Here is a 16,594-nt window from a genome sequence, read left to right as displayed (position 1 = left end):
AATACAAATGCTCATTAGGACATGTAGAAAACGGGGAGTAGCTGCTTTCTGTCCTCCCTCTTGTTCCCTTGCAGCTTTGTCCCACATCCAATTCCAGGACAGCTGCTTGGTCTCGGGGACAGAAAACCACACTCTGAGCTGTTCAGCTGCGTTCTCCTGCAGCTCCTGCTGCTTTGCAAGGTACACATGAGGTGCTGCACACCTCCAAACCAGGGAAGGATGCTTCCCCTACTCAAAGGTACTCCATCTTTCCATCATTCATTTGTTTTTGTTTTCTCATGTCTCTGCTTCCAAACTCTTGGCGATGAGGAAAAGATTGAGGTGATGCTGGTGGAAGGAGTTGTAAAGACAGCTGGAGGTTGGGAATTGATGCACGTAGCCCCAGATTTCCAGCCAGCGATCAGTAAATAGTTTGTAAGACAATTTATCTGGTGTATGTCAAGTGACCTTCCTTGCCAGGCACAACTAGGGAATAAACTGCTGGCCAAATCAGCCTCTTGTTTGCACTGTATATCAAACGGGAATTAAATACCTGGTGGCTGTGGGGACTGAGCTGTGCTTGTGGAGAACTATAGGAGACGCGGTTCTGTGTGGAAATGCTGCAATCCAGGGGGTAAGAACAGCAAGAGGAGAGCAGAGAAGGATGTAATAGCGGGAGGAATGAGTGTTGGTGGCAGCAAGGCTGTACCTCAGATAAAAACAACGCAGATGTGGCACAACAGCGTGATCCAACTCGAGCAGACCCAGAGCTGTCTGTATTAAGAGAGGGTGGAAAGACTGCAAATATCAAACAGTGTCTTCATCACTTAGGATGAATCACTGAAGCAGGATGAGAACTTGTCCTCTGTGTCACTACAGACAGTCCTCACCGCTCCGCTTGGACATGTGGCTTGGCGCTTGTGAGTATGTGAATGTGCAAGAATGAGCATGAAATAGTGGGTGAAATCAGTCTTAAAATTAAAAATTACCTTCCCTTTCTAGGTGGTTTCACGCTGGGTTTTGCAGGCTGGGTTACAACATACCTGGTGGAGGTAGTTGCTGAGTTCAGCCTCCCTGTCCCTGTCTCTAGCCTTGTTCTGCCGTTACAGGGGAGCAGCTAACGTGATGATGGTGGAACTAATTACTCTTCAGACATCTCTTCATGTGTCGCCGTTGTGAAAGGGAGAGCTGCTGTGAGTTGTTCTAGGCCTCTGTGGCCTCTCAGAAAAAAAATAATACAAAGACTAAAGAACCTGAGCCACGGCAATAGCAGTTTCCATACAAACAGTTTATATATGTGGGATAGCGGCTGCCCGGCTCGTTATTGCAGAGAAGCAGGTTAATGCTGCACTGGTTCCAACCTGGAGCTGGGCACCGCTTGAGATTTAGTCGGGACTTGGTTTGTCCACGTAGATGATCAAAGAGGTGGTGTTTACTGCTTGACCACAGTAGTCCCCGACATTAAATCAATTAATTAAAATTTCCCAACAAGACAGTGTGATCCAAGCTTGTGGGCTTGTTTAGTCTCCAAGTGAAATGGTGTTCAAGTGAACCCCACAGAGAATTGCCTGGTCTGTCTCATCCTTCAACCAATCGATGCCAGTATTAAATAATAATGGCAAACAGGATGTAGTTGTGCTGAACTGCCAGGCCATGTATTTACCATTAAGTCTGTCCCAGCTTTTCATTTGTTTCATGTTCTTTTAATAGCATTTTCCAGAGATGCTGAGTCGCTTTATCAGACCTAACAAGCTTCCTTGCTGGCCCAAATCAAAGACCTGACGGAGAGTTATAAAAGGTACAGTAGCTGGATTATTACATTTGCCTTTCTTCTAAAAAGCCACCTCAAAATACAGAGCAGGTGTGAAGTAAAAGGAGCAGCTCTAAAGCTGCCTCGTGTATCCCTTGGTTGTCTTAAAACAGGGATTCAAGGCTCTAAGAGAAAAATAAAACCTTCCCGTGACCCACAGAAACACAGTATATTGTAAGAGGCTGTTCTGCTCTGTCACCCTGTTGTAATAGAGGTAATATACCGTTCTTCTTCCACTCATTCTGGATGATTTGGTGACATCAAGGAACATATGTGGACTTCTGGCAACAAGACTTGCTTCTTGTCACCAGCATTGCGTTATTACAAATTTGTAATGATTTTTTGCCGCAGGAGAAAGGTGGGAGGTACATCACCGCTTGGTTTGGTTCTTCAGCTATAATTAGAGCTGAGGCTTTGAAATGAGTTGATCCAGCTAAGTGGTGTTACTTGGGGATGTCCCAAGGTACTTCTCTAAATGCCAACAGACTATGACGTGGACACCTTCTGTAGAACAAGTTTCTCTGGTAGGGTCTTCCCTCCTCCTGACCTGCCTCCTTCAAGTAAAGGATGGACAGTAGGAGGGAGACAATTCAGGTCAATTAATCTTAAAATGGTCTTCTTGTTCCCATGAAGAATTCAGAATTCCCATAAGGTGCTTTGAAAACTGGATAATGCCCTGACCCCTAATCCTCATTGATGAAAATGCTCTTGGTTCTACTACGGACCCTATGAAGTCTCAGCACCAGCACTTAGGATGTGACCACCAGAACCAGTAGCCAGTGCCGTCGACCTGGCGTGGTGGTGTTCCCCATCAGGGATTAAGGGGAGCTCAGCATCTCATGTTTTGGTGGGTTTGAGCAGATGAGAACCCATGTACATGTTTTGTTCAACTTTAAGACAAGCTTTTGTGTGAATCTCATTAAAATTATTCATTTTAGGCTGTAGCGTGGAGGGTGTTGGTCTCTTCTCCCATGTAGCAAGTGAGAGGAGAAGAGAAAACGGCCTCAAGTTGCACCAGGGGAGGTTCAGATTGGATATTGGGAACAATTTCTTCCTCAAAGGGCTGTTGGTCATTGGAACAGGCTGCCCAGGGCAGTGCTGGAGTCACCATCCCTGGAGGGTTGGACAGACGCAGAGATGAGGTTCTCAGGGACATGGGGTGGTGCCGGTGTTGGGTTAATGGCTGGACTTGATCTTGAGGGTCTCTTCCAACCTAAATGATCTACTTGCTAACATCAGGCTTTAAACCTTAAGTATGGCAAGAGGAGTCAGGAATCGGGGTCTGAGTTTCTCCTGCTCATTTGTGCATTGCTTGGTCCCTCCGTGCCCTGATGAAGCTCTGGGAGGTCTCTGCCAGGAGAAGTCCCTGCAGTAACTGGCCACCGGTCACCATTTGCTCCGTTGTCCTGCTATCCAGAATAAACAAGGACTGGCCTCTGTCAGTGCAGCAGACGTGCAGCCCCTGCAAAGGTTGTCCCTGGTGCCCTGTATGTTTATAGCTAATGTAATTAGTGCCAGGAATAGATGAATTTTATCTGATACAGCAAAGTCCTCCTCTGAGCTAAGCCATTAGAAAGGCTTGGTATTGTCTTGCTGGAGAAAGGGCAAAGAGAAAAAGAGGATTAAGGTTATATTTCTGCATAACTTTATTATTACTATCATTTTAATGTTGTTTTGGAGGCATACAGTGGCCTCATAATGCAAATGCACACCTGAGCACAGCTCTCAGGCCATAATGGAGCACTGGAGAGTCCTGTGTTTTGCAGGGTCCCCCAAAACCAGGCAGACCCCACTCCCTGCTCTCTGAAGCAGCGTAGCTACCATCCCCTGGGGTGTTTGCTGAGCCAGTGACCACAGAGGGGCTTGCAAAGTCCCTGCTGAACAGCGCAGAGTCACTCAAGTGTCTCTACACATTGTTTCGGTATTGGTTTTACTCCCTCATGTCTGTGAGCAATGTGGGTAGAGCGATACAAGCACAGCGATGGTTATGCCTATAAAAAAAGGAGCTTCGACTGGTTTGGTTCCATAAATTAGTAGGAATGTGCAACACCTACATAAAGGCACCTTTGTCTGGATGCTGCTGCATCCAAGCAAGGAGAGCTCCTGCTTTAATTAAGCCATTTCATGATGGGAATGACTTAAAATGGTGAAAATATTGTAGTAAACACAGCCTTAGGACTAGGCAAAGTCTTTGACAGAACCTGATGTCCAAAGAGAGGAGTCGCTCTGTTTCTCCAACAGTATTTTGAAAAGCAATGACATTATAGATTAATGCTGACATTACTGAGCCTTCATCGGGGTTCAGAGAAACCAAAAAAAATCCGTTTACTCCTCCTCCCTATGCACCAACTCCTCAGCCATAGAAAGGGCAATACTGGGATGTTTCCCATAGTCGTGACATGAGGAGTCGCTGCGTTTCCATTCCTTAGAAAACACCTGCACTAGTGCACTGTCTGGGTGCCCCTGAGGGTCCAGTGAATCCCAAAACTACTTCTGGGGGACCAGCAATAAATTATCAAGACAATAAGTTGCTGCCCGTGGTTTAAATCCTCAGTCTGTGCGATTCTTGCATCAGAAGATTTGCCCCTAAAAAGCATTTGTAGGTTTCACATGCCTCCTCCAGCTTTTTGTCTTCATCAGATGAAGGTTTTTGGCAGTTCCTAATATTTTTTCCTCCCCTATTGCGTAGCCAGTTCACATTTAATAGTTGTTGGCAGATTTTGCAACAGTAGCTGTAGTCAGGGACTGGTGAGGAGTCTAATGCATCACTTATCTCTCTCATAGTGCTATTTATTTCAGTGTCTATCAGCTCCTTGTGAGCAATATTTTATCAAACAGGCTAGAGGGAGTATTGCTAAACTGTGAATGATTTTGATAGTTGTTCCTCTTCTTTTTTTCATCTGCAGATGCTCTTTAGTTGGGAGGCAGTGAGACCCCGGAGATCTAGCAGGGGTCACCATGCATCAATCTCCTGCCACCAGAACTGACCGTGAGATGTTCTGTCACTTCTTAGCTGGTCAAATGCAACACAGACATGCTCGAAGCTATTTGATTTTGGTCTCTGTGTCCCGAAGGTCCTTGATTTCAAGGGTTTTCCCTGTAGGGAAAGAGCCTGGACTGCAAGCTCAGAACACACCAGCTTGCAGGAAGGCTGGGGTGGGATCTTGCTGAGGATAATTACGGCAAACAGGGAGCCCTGAAGGACTCAGGCACCGCGTCTTCTCCTGGGGCTGCTCCGCTTGCCAAGGTTAGCAGACCCCTTTCTATGGCAGCACGTTTCATCGATCAAAGTAAGAATGAGGCAGCGATTTATGGTGTAGAACAGCTTGAAAAGTGATGCTTTTCACCAGACGCTGCGTACACGGAGACAAGATTGACAACCCAGCTGCTGCCTTTCTTTTGAAAACCGGCTTCAGTGGTCAGTACAGAACACTGGCTGGAGTGGCTGCAGCATCATCCAAGCCCTCCTCTGCCAGGACAGTTTGAGTGACACAAGAATTTACCTTTATGTTCTGCTCTAGGACCAAAAGAAAGATGTTTCTCAAGAGCTGGTGAATTCACATTTGACAATTACTATAGCTTTTCCAGTCTTTCAATATTTAATATCTTCCCAGAGACATGAAAATGTGTAAAATAAGTCTGGCAGCTCCAGTTTTCCCTTTCAGCGCCAACTTAAAGACAAAGTCTCCAAGTCCAACACCATTTAATGCTCTGTGATTAACAAACCATTTGCTTTTCTCCCGCCCTGAAAGGCCAGGCTGGACGGGGCTCTGAGCAACCTGAGCTGGAGAAGATGTCCCTGCTCATGGCAGGGGTGGCACTGGGGGAGCTTTCAATGTTCCTTCCAACCCAAACTGTTCTATGATTCTATTTGATAATAAAAAAGGACTCTTCACCCTATGACATGTTTCAATGGGGTCATTTATATCCTGCATTAAGCCATATTTTCCATGGTGTCCTTAAATGTTCCTGGTTGCTGCACATTAAGCATCATTCTCCGAAGATTCCCACAAAAAACATATCCTCCAGCACTGCCAATATTTCCCTTGCCGCACATAGTCTGAGAGCTACTGAAAGAGGTGGTGGGCACAGAGCGGTGGCTGGATGCTGAAGGTGGGGACAATGACAAAGTATGGTAGCTTGTAAAGCTTTTCCCTGGAGCTGGCACCAGTTTTAACCCCAGCCATCTACACTGGAACACGACGCATGATCTCGTGTGTGAACTATGTGGTCGTCTGTGCTCTAGGGAGCGGGACCAGTCCATACAAGGGCAAGGCGAACCCAAAAACGTAGCCACTGGTTCTTGATCAAGAGCTTTGTTTTTCCAAATAAGCTCCTGAAAAGCACAGGGCAGGAATGTTTTTAGTCTATTTTTATGTCTCTTATTTGGAGCAACATGATCCTTTGTAGCAGGATTTAGAGATGGACCTTGGTCCAGCTGAGTGGCCGTACCTGCGCAAATCTGATCTGATTTATCCCCTTTTTGCATCTTCTCATTTCCACGAGAATCTCCTTCCTCTCTCCTTCCTCTCTCCTTCCTCTCTCCTTCCTCTCTCCTTCCTCTCTCCTTCCTCTCTCCTTCCTCTCTCCTTCCTCTCTCCTTCCTCTCTCCTTCCTCTCTCCTTCCTCTCTCCTTCCTCTCTCCTTCCTCTCTCCTTCCTCTCTCCTTCCTCTCTCCTTCCTCTCTCCTTCCTCTCTCCTTCCTCTCTTCTTCCTCTCTCCTTCCTCTCTCCTTCTCTTCTCTCTCTTTACTTTTCTCCCACCTCTGGCAAAGAAACTTGTTGATATCCATGAAGACAGGAGTGGCAGTTTGGGGACATTTTAGCAGAGCTGCCAGGGTTCCCCACTCCCATGCCAGACTCCTCGTGGAAGTGGTGACCCCCCCTGTGCTCTGCTGGGTGGTGGCTGGAGACAAGCTGGGCTAGCTGAGGTTAGTATACGCAGAACAACATTTCCAATTTTACATATGTGTTTATACCCTGTTTTCAAGAAAACAGGTAAAAACTTCTGAGCAACAATTTAAACACGTGGCAGAGAGTTGCACAACCAGTCTGGTTCATCGGGGAGTTGGGGCTGGTGTTACCCAGTTTGCTGTTAGTCCTTCGTAGACGTGCCAGCCTTCATTTATGGAGCTCTCCTGAGAAACAACCTCCGTACCAGGGTGAGTAGGTGGCATCCTGGGCAAGTGAGTGGCCAGAGTTGTGGTGGGATGGAGAAGAGACATGCGGACAGTGTAAAGGACACAGCTGAGACTGGATCCAGGATCTGGATCTGCCAAACCCATCCTGCCTCCTAAGCACACGCGGACTCTCTCCCCAGTTCACGCAGTTTCCGTGTCTTGTCCCCTTCTTGTTGCTTCTTGCAATGTCTTCAGAGAACTTGGGCAAAATGCGGACTATCCCTTAGATCAGTGGATCATATCTATTTAGATCTATCCTACCTATGTGCCCATACTCATGTTATGCCTGTTACTCACGTAGGTTTTGCAGAAAGCTGCGTGTTTGGAGCCAGGAGCAGGAGGATCAACATGAGCCATTTGCCCCAATGTTTGCATTTCACGCTTGGATCCTCTGCTATTTTATCAGGTGAGAGTGTGAAGGTTTCCCTCCACCCCAGCATCCTGGCTACATCTAAAACCTCACCCAGCCTGGCAACTCTTCCACTCTCTTTGAAGGAAATTCTCCTTAAATTACCATCATTTTGTCAGCACCAGGCACGCTTCATTATTAATAATTAAGTAGAAAAACTGCCTTAGTATCAGTGCTGCTGACATGTCTTGAGTTGGAACCAGAAAGGGGTAGCTAGGGAAGCAATTTCTCGCTGGTGCGTGCTAATGCACATCTCCAAGCCCATCTTGGAGCTGCTGGAGCCGGGGAGTCGAGCAGCTCCGTTGGATGGTGCCTCCTTGGGGATCAGCATCTTGTTTCATCAGGGCCATCTGCTCGCAACGCAGCCTCAGTCCGCTCCAAGTCCTACAACAAGCTGCTTTCATTGCCGGCTGGAAATGGTTTGAAAAAATCCGAGTGTTGTAGGTAAACATGACGTGAGGCGATGGGATATAGCCATCCAGGGAGTTCTGCCGCCAGCAGGCATTTACGGGGTGTTAGCATGCGTGAAGAGGGGCCCGGAGCCGCGCGGGCGTCTCACTGCAGACACATCCGAGGTGTGAGCTGGAGGGGGTGGGATGGGATGGGACATCTCTCGTGTGCCGCGCAAACCAGCACACCAAATATCCAGGCTGCCCCGAAGGCCCAGCGGGGCTTGAGTCAGGCTTTGCCTTCAACACACACAGAGGTCTGTTTTGCAAAGACCAATTCTGCTTACTGTCGATGGGACGATAAGGTTTTGCAATGCAAAAGCCTGCAGTTACATTGAAGGGGCTGTTCGAAACTGGAAGAGCCCAAAGAAACGTACCGCCTGCATGGATAAATAAATACTTCACATCCTTTTCTTCCTCAGCTCCTCTTCGTCACCCGATTCTGTGTGCATCACCAGCCTGTGGTGCCTTTGCAAAGGTTTGGGTTGGTGGTTTTTTTTGACAATCATTAGTTAAGCTGATTTATTTTGTTGCATCTGTGTCCCTCAATCAACGTGTCAACTCATCGATGAGCAGACCTGACGTGGCTGGAGATGCTGATGCCCTCACAGCACAACACAATGATGTTTTCAGGGATGAAACTGGGTCTTCTGAAAGCAAACCCTTGACAACGGTTTAACAAATATAACATGAGCAGCACTCCCCATGCTATACAGTATTTCCTGTGCATATCTGCGTCCTCCTCCCCCAGCCTCAAGCAGATCTATGTAGGACAGACCTTGGAAGATCTCTGCCCCTTTCACGGTGAATTCAGACCCGAGGTCACCCCCAAATCCCAGACTGAGTACAAGAGTGTGAGTATAAGTGCAAATTTTCAATGGCTGCCAGTGTGGAAATGTAGGCCCATGTAGGTTTTAGTGTTTACTTTTTATTTTTACTTATATTTCTTATTTTGTGCGATTCATACAAATAAGCCCCATCAAAACCAAACACACCCAAAGTAAGGAAAACACTTGCATCCCAGCAGCCAATTGCCACACTTTGTTCAGGAACAAATGGAAGCGCTGTTGTGTTTAATTATCTCAGCCTGTCTACCATGATATTTTTCACTAATACTTGGGTTTAATGAGCTAGGAAATCTGGGCCATTGTGCGCTGGTGGATACACTCATCTTTTCTCCAGCTAAATATGCAATCGGAGATGAGCAACTGCTGCCTTTGAACCCAAGAGCCGTCAAGATTCACTAATTTGCTTAGACCACCTGCTTGGCTGATATTACCGCAGGCCTCTTGTTTTCTCCCCGAATAGGTAAACAGAAATGTAGATGGTGCCTAGACAGCACGCGTGTTGCCATACCAAGCATCCTGGCATGCCAGGAGCTCTGCCCCAGCCAAAAAAGTGACAGTGCAGGCGACGCCAAGCCCAGTAACAACCTCCACTCTCTGCCCCAGGACTTGCAGCCCTGTGGAAACAGATCCGTGAAGATCCCGGGAGCCCCCAGGAACTGCCATATAAAATAGAATTATCCTGCTTCTCCACTCGCTCTGGCTCGTGTTTGTGCAGAGCTGGTGTCTCTGCTCGCAGGACGCGGTGTCTGCACATTAGATGCTCCATCCACGGGGAAGGGAGTTGCCCATGGAGGTGCTGATGAGTTCTTCAACCGCAGCCAATTAGCCCCAAAAAGGAGATTTGCCTCCAGCCAGCTTGGGGATCTTTATATCAAAATGATCTCTGTGGGCATCCACAGCACAATGATGCAGCAGCGTATTTCTTCCACAGGTCACAGATATATTTTTTAATTACCATAGAAACCTCCAAACATCACAGCGTATGCTGTTACATCAGGATCTCACTCATCAGTGCCTGCTTCGTCAGGACGCAATGGGGAATAGGTGCCTGTAATCTCCCAAGTGGCAGATGATTATTTTTTGTTCTATTATCAAACACGCTCTTCACATCTCCTGGAGCATGGGACACACTCCATGGCTTCGGTCCTTTTACTCTCACTCATTCGTGACTGGCTGCATGGGGGGGACACGGCCTCCCGCCAATCTGCCCAGCCTCGCAGATGTTTCAGCCCTAAAATATTCTCCCGATCGCTGCTGTTACCACTTTAGATGTGCAAAATGCAAAACCTGAGAGGCGTTATCAGCGAAGCAAGCTTGGCAACCCTTAAATTAGCAACGTGCAAGCGTGCGGCGTTCTGCCCGGAGCTCCTCGTGCCGTTACCGCTGATGGTTGATGAGCCTCGCTCCGTCTTCCCGTGCAAGACGTGCACACCGGGGTGGCAGATGGTGCATCCTCGCAGGACGTCCGGACAGCGGGGGGATCGCTGGCGCTGAGGTGAGGGGCGAGGGGCTGTTTCCATTGACCATTTATTTAGGATGGAGCTGGAGGATGAGACAGATGGTTGGGGTTTGTTGGCAGGGAACTCCGCTCCAGTTTGTTTAATTAGTCACCAGATACACTGAAAGCTGAAGCACGTTACATGCAAACTTGTAAGCAGGGTAAGTTGGACCATTTGCGCTTGACAGAGGAGTTGCTGGAAGCGACTGGTTGATCCTCATCTCATGGTCCTGCTGTGGGGTCGATGCTCCTGCACATGGGACGTGGTGCCGTCGGGCAGCCTTTAGCTCCCTGCTACTTTTTTTCCTACACGTCTGTTGCTTTTTAAGCCGAATGGTGCACAAACCCAGAGCTTTCCCTTTCCCGGCACCCACCAGAGCACGCAGACACTTTTGGGGAATGGATTCACCAGTGTAGGGGGGCAGCCCCTGTTTTGCCACCATCCCATCACATCTGCACTTGTCTTAATCCCAAGCTTCCCTGTCCGCAAAGCAACATGGACCAGAAATTGCTGCAAAGGTACCGTTGTCACTCGTTCCCTAAAGCCCAAGCCATGCACGGATCAGACACTCGACATCCTTTTACCGTGCCCACAAACAATCATGTTTTACACCTTTATTTATGCTTTATAGAGTGTTAGATTCTGCTTAATATTTGCTGCCTTTTTGCAAAAGCTTGTGTTTGTTTGGTGTGTTTTGTTGTTGTTGTTGTTGTTGTAGGGCTTTTCCCCCTATTTTGGATATCCCTTATTGGACATACCTGTGTCCTTGTTGGATACACCTGTACCACTCACCCCTTGAATGCTGAGCATGCTGATGTGCAGAAATAAAATAATTTAAATAATATTAACTAACTAGTTCTAAAAACTACTTTTCTTGCTGATGTGATGTTTACTGATACAGAAAGTAGCATTTCCCCCCCTGCCCAAAAAAAACCCAAACCAAACATGAGCAGTGTAGGGAAAAGGGACCTGGGGGTCCTGGTGGACAGCAGGGTGACCATGAGCCAGCACTGGGCCCTTGTGGCCAGGAAGCCAATGGTACCTGGGGTGGGTTAGAAGGGGGTGGTCAGTAGGTCAGAGAGGTTCTCCTGCCCCTCTGCTCTGCCCTGGGGAGACCACACCTGGAATATTGTGTCCAGTTGTGGCCCCTCAGTTCCAGCAGGACAGGGAACTGCTGGAGAGAGTCCAGCGCAGCCACCAAGATGCTGAAGGGAGTGGAGCATCTCCCGTGTGAGGAAAGGCTGAGGGAGCTGGGGCTCTGGAGCTGGACAAGAGGACACTGAGGGGGGACTCATTCATGGGGATCAATATGGAAAGGGGGAGTGTCAGGAGGACGGAGCCAGGCTCTTCTCGGTGACAACCAATGATAGGACAAGGGGTAATGGGTGCAAACTGGAACACAAGAGGTTCCACTTAAATTTGAGAAGAAACTTGTTCCTGGTGAGGGTGTCAGAGCCTGGCCCAGGCTGCCCAGGGGGTTGTGGAGTCTCCTTCTGTGCAGACATTCCAACCCGCCTGGACACCTTCCTGTGTAACCTCATCTGGGTGTTCCTGCTCCATGGGGGGATTGCACTGGATGAGCTTTCCAGGTCCCTTCCTGTGATTTTGTGAAACCCACAGAACTGCTACTACCCGACAGCCCACTAGAGGGTGGTTTCCTCCACCATCCGCACCCGGGGGGGGGGGGGTGGGCGGGCAGTGACTTCGGGGTGAGGGCTCTTCCGCCCCCCAACCCTGAAGCGGAGGATCACCCCAGTTTTTTCAGTGGGGTTTTGCAAGCGGGGAGGCGGAGGGCGCGGAGGGGGGGGGGGGGGGTTTGGGACGCGCGCTATGCGCGCGTCCCAAACCCCCCCCCCCCCCCTCCGCGCCCTCCGCCTCCCCGCCCCCATGACGTCACCGCTATGCAAATGAGCGGCATGTGGGGAGCGGGGGCTCCGCGCGCCGCCGGCCTCAGTCTCGCGCCGCGGAGCCGCCGCCGCCGTTCGCAACCCCCCCTTCCCGCTCCCCCCTCCCCTCTCCCCGCCATGGCACGGCCCCCCCCGGCGCCGCGCCGGCCCCCCCCGCGCCCCGGGGCCACGACGAGTCAGGTGAGTGTGTCAGTTTGCGGAGGAGGGGAACTTTTTTTGGGGGGGGTACCCCCCTTTTTAACCGTGCTTCGCTGCAGTGGGGACACCCCCCTCACTCGGGTGCTGGTTGCTCCTTCTGCTCCCCCTTCCCTGCGGTTTTGCATGCGTGGGGCGTTGCTCATCTCGGGGTGTTCAATGCATTGAGGGGGGGTTGCTTATTGCACCCTGTTTTGCTTATTGCACCGCATGGGGGGGCTTGCTTATTCCCCCCCACACACACCGGGTGTTCTGAGGGAGCTTCCCCTGTGCTTGGCTGCTGTGGGTGGGGAGTTCCCTCCCTCCCCCTCCCGGGTGCTGAGTGCAGGGGGGGGGTTGCTTATCCCCCCCGTGCTTTGCGTGGGGGTGCTGACAGTCCCCCCTCCCCCGTGCTGCTGGGAGCACCCTGGGGGGTACTGGGTGCGATGGGGGGTGCTTCCCCCAAACCGATGGGGGGGTCGCTGCCAGCATAGGGGGTGTCAGAGGTCTCGTTGGAGGAGGGAGGGGGGGGGAGGAAGGCTGCAGTGCCCAGGCCGAGCCTTCCTCCTCCTCGCCGTCCCCCTGACACCCCCCCTTTCTTTTCCAGGTGTGAGGCCCCCACCGCTCCCCACCCGCCACCGCCTCTTACACTGGGGTTTTCCCTTTTTTTTGGCCTAATTTTTTTTTTTTGGCCGCCCCCCCTTTTCCTCCCCCAGCGTCGCCGTCAGGGAATCCAGCGCTGCACCGAAGCCAGGAGAGCCGGAGCAAAACCCAACCCAGGCCGAAAGCTGCATCCAAACCAAAACCCACCCTTTTTATCGCAAAGGAGATTTTTTTTTTCCTTCCCCCCCCCCCCTAATTTTTATTATTATTATTTTTTTTTAAATCCTGACCCAAGACGTAGCGGCGCAAGCAGCGTCGGGGCGGGGGGGATCCCGCCGGTTATTTATTCTCTCCCCCCGCAGAGGTGCGTCTCCTCCGGCTCACCATGATGTTTCGAGACCAGGTCGGTGTCTTGGCCGGTTGGTTCAAGGGCTGGAACGAGTGCGAACAGACTGTTGCGCTGCTCTCGCTCCTCAAACGCGTCAGCCGGACCCAAGCTCGCTTCCTCCAGCTCTGCCTGGAGCACTCCCTGGCCGACTGCACCGAGCTCCACATCCTCGAAGGGGAGGCCAACAACCCCGGTAAGTTGGGTTTTGATTTTATTTTTCATTTGCTTTTGGCTGCAAACCTTCTCGAACGATGCCCCGATGCAGGCAAAATCGTTTAGAAAATCAACAAAACCGTTTAAAAATAGTAAATCAGCAAACCACCCAAGCAAAGAGGGGAACCTGGCTCCCCAGCTTGAACGCATTCAACGTCTTCTCATGTTTTATTTTTCAAACGGGCGATGGCTTATTGCAGTTTTTCGCAGCAAAGTACTCTGGTTTGTGGCGTGGTGTAACTACGGCAGCATGAATGATTGGTACTTTGGGGTTTTTTTTTCGCTTTCCCCCGTCCTCCCCCCCTTTCCTCCTTCCATGCAGTTTCCTGTGAAATAAGTAAGTCAGGTCACGTAGAGTCTGGATTTTCTAGGCTTCTTTTGGACAACGTGGCTTGCTTTGCTTTTGCAACATGCAGAAGAAGCCTCTTACTACCTTAAGCAAACTGTTATTTTCTAAAGGTCTGGGTGGCTGGGTTATCCTTTTTTTGTTTGGTTTTTCTTTTTAATTCCAAATGTGGCAATTCCTATTTCATCATTCAGATCCTGTTTGGACGCATTTTTTTCCTGCGGCTCTGAATACCCCCTTGTGTTTCAGTGGAGCTCGAAGAAAATATGAGTAGGCTGTTTTATGTTACTGAACGTACAGGACGCATTGCAAAAAAATGTGCGCGGCTACGAAAGTATATTTTGGCTTTATTTATGCACCTTTACAAGTTATTCAACTCCACAGAAGTAAACGGAGTTAGAGCAGGATGGAAATGGTATAAGCGATGTGTGAATTGCGCTGTGCGTTAACGTATTTATGGGCGTATATGCGTTACATTTGTGTTTGTGCAGATGTGCGCAGGGTTGCAAGTCGCTTTAAGCGGAGTTTGTGAAATACAGACTGCGAGTAGGGAAGGCAAAATCTGTTTTTAAGTTGCATAGTTCTGCTAAAAAAGAAAAAGGCAAGGCAAAAAAAAACCCCCAACAAACAAAAAACACACCCTGTTGCAAAGCATCTTTTTGTTTAAAATCCCAGGGTGCCCCAGGAGCTTTTGCTTTTGGGGCTGTGCATGTCGGAGCGGTGCCGGGGAGCAGCCCGGCTGTGTTTGGGGATGGGTGGAAATCTTGCGGGCTGGCGGCCGGATCCCGAACAGAGCCCCCAGTGTTGCCGGGGACGGGAGGAATGCAGGGTCCCTTTCTCCAGCTGTTCCCTATTAGAGCACCGAGCCGGCAGGATTTGGCAGCTGCCTGCGCTGCCATTTGATGACAAGGTCCAGCCCAACGCCGTGTTCCACTGAGGATGGATTTTTAAAAATTTTTTTAATTTTTTGTTATTTTTAAATCCTTCTGCAGGAAACGGAGCCCGGGGGCTGCTCCGGCACGAAGGGCTCGGGGCTGTTTCTGGGGGGAGCGAGGCTGGAATTGGCCGTTCCCTTATATAGCCCGCAGGAATGAGAGGCAGGAATGCTGCCGAGTGCGTCTGGGCGCAACGCTGCTGGTTTTTATAAACAGCTGAAGGGTCGAACTTCATCCATTTGGGTGGGGAGGCCCCGGGGAGGGAGCGTGTTCTCTAAACTCAGCTGCTCTAGGAGAAATGTGCAGCCTCCCATGCTGGCCTTGGCGCAGCCTTGCTGCCATTCCCGCTGCAAGTCAGCATAAGCGATATATTTTTAATTATTTTCTTGTGTCAGCATTGCAGTTTTTCATTCAAACTGTGTTTCTGGCAGTAGCCGTGTCCTGTAGGTTGGTCACGTAATTAGAACGGGGTGATTTACCTCCTGACTGCAGAAAAGGCGAATTATGAAGGAAAACAGCTTAAGTCTTCCCAGATACAAAGTCACGTATGGCCGTCTGTGTGGTGGCGTCTCTATATAAGCCAAGGTGGCAACCAGGGGTTGGACCCTTCCCATGGCTACTCATGCAGGCAATCCCTGCTCACCCCGTAATCCCGTTGACCTTGCTTGGCATGAGGGTTTCTCCCGCGAGCAGAGTTTGGCATCCGGCCTGTCCCTTGGTGCCTTTATGGAGCTGCCTGCGCTTTCCCTGACGCTTCTTCCAAAAAAATCAGCTGTTCCTCCAGGGCATTTGTAACGCCGATAGCAAAACCAGCATCCGTTGAGTTCCTCTTGCTCAACACTTCTTTGTAGGGCTTTCCAGGAGGGTGGATGTCTCCGTGTGTCCTGCAGAGCAGGACTTGGGCTTTCCCAAGCCGGGCAATCCCGTTGCGGTGGAGGGAAGAGTGGCTGAGGTTTGCAACCAAGTACTGTTAGGAAATAGCTTTTAGTCTCCAGTGTTAATACTGCCTTCTTCTTAAACACCTGTGTATTTTAAACCACTCTTATTCAGTGCCCACTTCGAGTGCCTGACAAATGTCACTTGCCTGGCAATGGAATCACACTGAGTTCTTCTGAAAAGCAGTATTGTTGTCTAACCTTGCGTTGCTCTTTACTTGTTGTATCCCATTGTTTGCATAACTAACTTGAGTTCCTCCAAGACGCTGCTTCTAGGTGTCCCACCAGCATCCTTGTTGATGTTGGTGACGTGGTGATGGTGGTGTGCTTGGGATCGTGGGGTGGCAGGGGCTGTAGGAGCTGGCTGTAAGATGTGGTGTGGTCACCTTCAGTAAGATGATTTGGATTGGATATTAGGAACAATTTATTGATGCAAAGGGTTGTTGGGCATTGGAACAGGCTGCCCAGGACAGTGGTGGAGTCACCATCCCTGGAGGGGTTGAACAGATGCAGAGATGAGGTTCTCAGGGACATGTGTCAGTGCCAGGGTTGAGTTAGCAGTTCATGATCTTGAGGGTTTCTTCCAACCAAAATGATCATATGATTCTATTTTATGAAGCATGGGTGAAATCCTCCATCTGACAAGGGGTGTCATTGTGACTGGTCTGGTCTGAATGCAACGTGCTGCTCTGATGTGCCACAGCAAGTGTCCGAATTGACTTAACGGTGGGTCCTTGTGAAAAGCGAATTGTTTCGTACATGCAAGACCTGTTGCTTGACCCAGCCCTCTTGGGAGCTAGGAAAACTTGAACGTTACCTCTAGTTCACCGCTGTTAGAAGAAGGTGACAGTCCCACTGTGTTCCTTGGTGGATGGGCACCATTCTTGGGAACAGCATCACCAACAACTGAGATCAGGAGG

At 49.8% G+C, this 16,594-nt stretch overlaps 1 protein-coding gene and 1 long non-coding RNA gene across 6 annotated transcripts in view; both read left to right on the top strand.

Moving 5' to 3' along the window:
• Window positions 1-101: 101 nt before the first annotated feature.
• On the top strand, window positions 102-4,832 carry LOC135579503 (uncharacterized). Of its 2 annotated transcripts, XR_010472692.1 has the most exons (5): window positions 102-238; window positions 811-899; window positions 1,089-1,172; window positions 1,690-1,777; window positions 4,696-4,832. It is a non-coding gene; the product is annotated as an uncharacterized LOC135579503 (long non-coding RNA). The 2 variants fall into 2 exon arrangements; XR_010472691.1 differs by lacking the exons at window positions 102-238; window positions 811-899 and having other exon boundaries at window positions 1,037-1,172.
• Window positions 4,833-12,085: 7,253 nt separating this feature from the next.
• SAMD4A (sterile alpha motif domain containing 4A) overlaps window positions 12,086-16,594 on the top strand; it is a 111,480-nt gene continuing 106,971 nt past the window's right edge. Inside the window, exons 1-2 of one of the 4 annotated variants that reach the window (XM_065063160.1) lie at window positions 12,086-12,260; window positions 12,862-13,438. In XM_065063160.1, the coding sequence (XP_064919232.1) occupies window positions 13,243-13,438 (196 nt within the window). In that variant the 5' untranslated portion in view covers window positions 12,086-12,260; window positions 12,862-13,242. The remainder of the gene's footprint in view (window positions 12,261-12,861; window positions 13,439-16,594) is intronic. The other 3 variants (XM_065063159.1, XM_065063157.1, XM_065063158.1) reach the window with 3 other exon arrangements.

This window comes from Columba livia, chromosome 5, assembly GCF_036013475.1.
Source record: "Columba livia isolate bColLiv1 breed racing homer chromosome 5, bColLiv1.pat.W.v2, whole genome shotgun sequence".
Classification (NCBI taxonomy): Eukaryota; Metazoa; Chordata; class Aves; order Columbiformes; family Columbidae; genus Columba; species Columba livia.
Note: the sequence above shows the minus strand (reverse complement) of the source record. Positions and strands in the feature narration are given on the sequence as shown.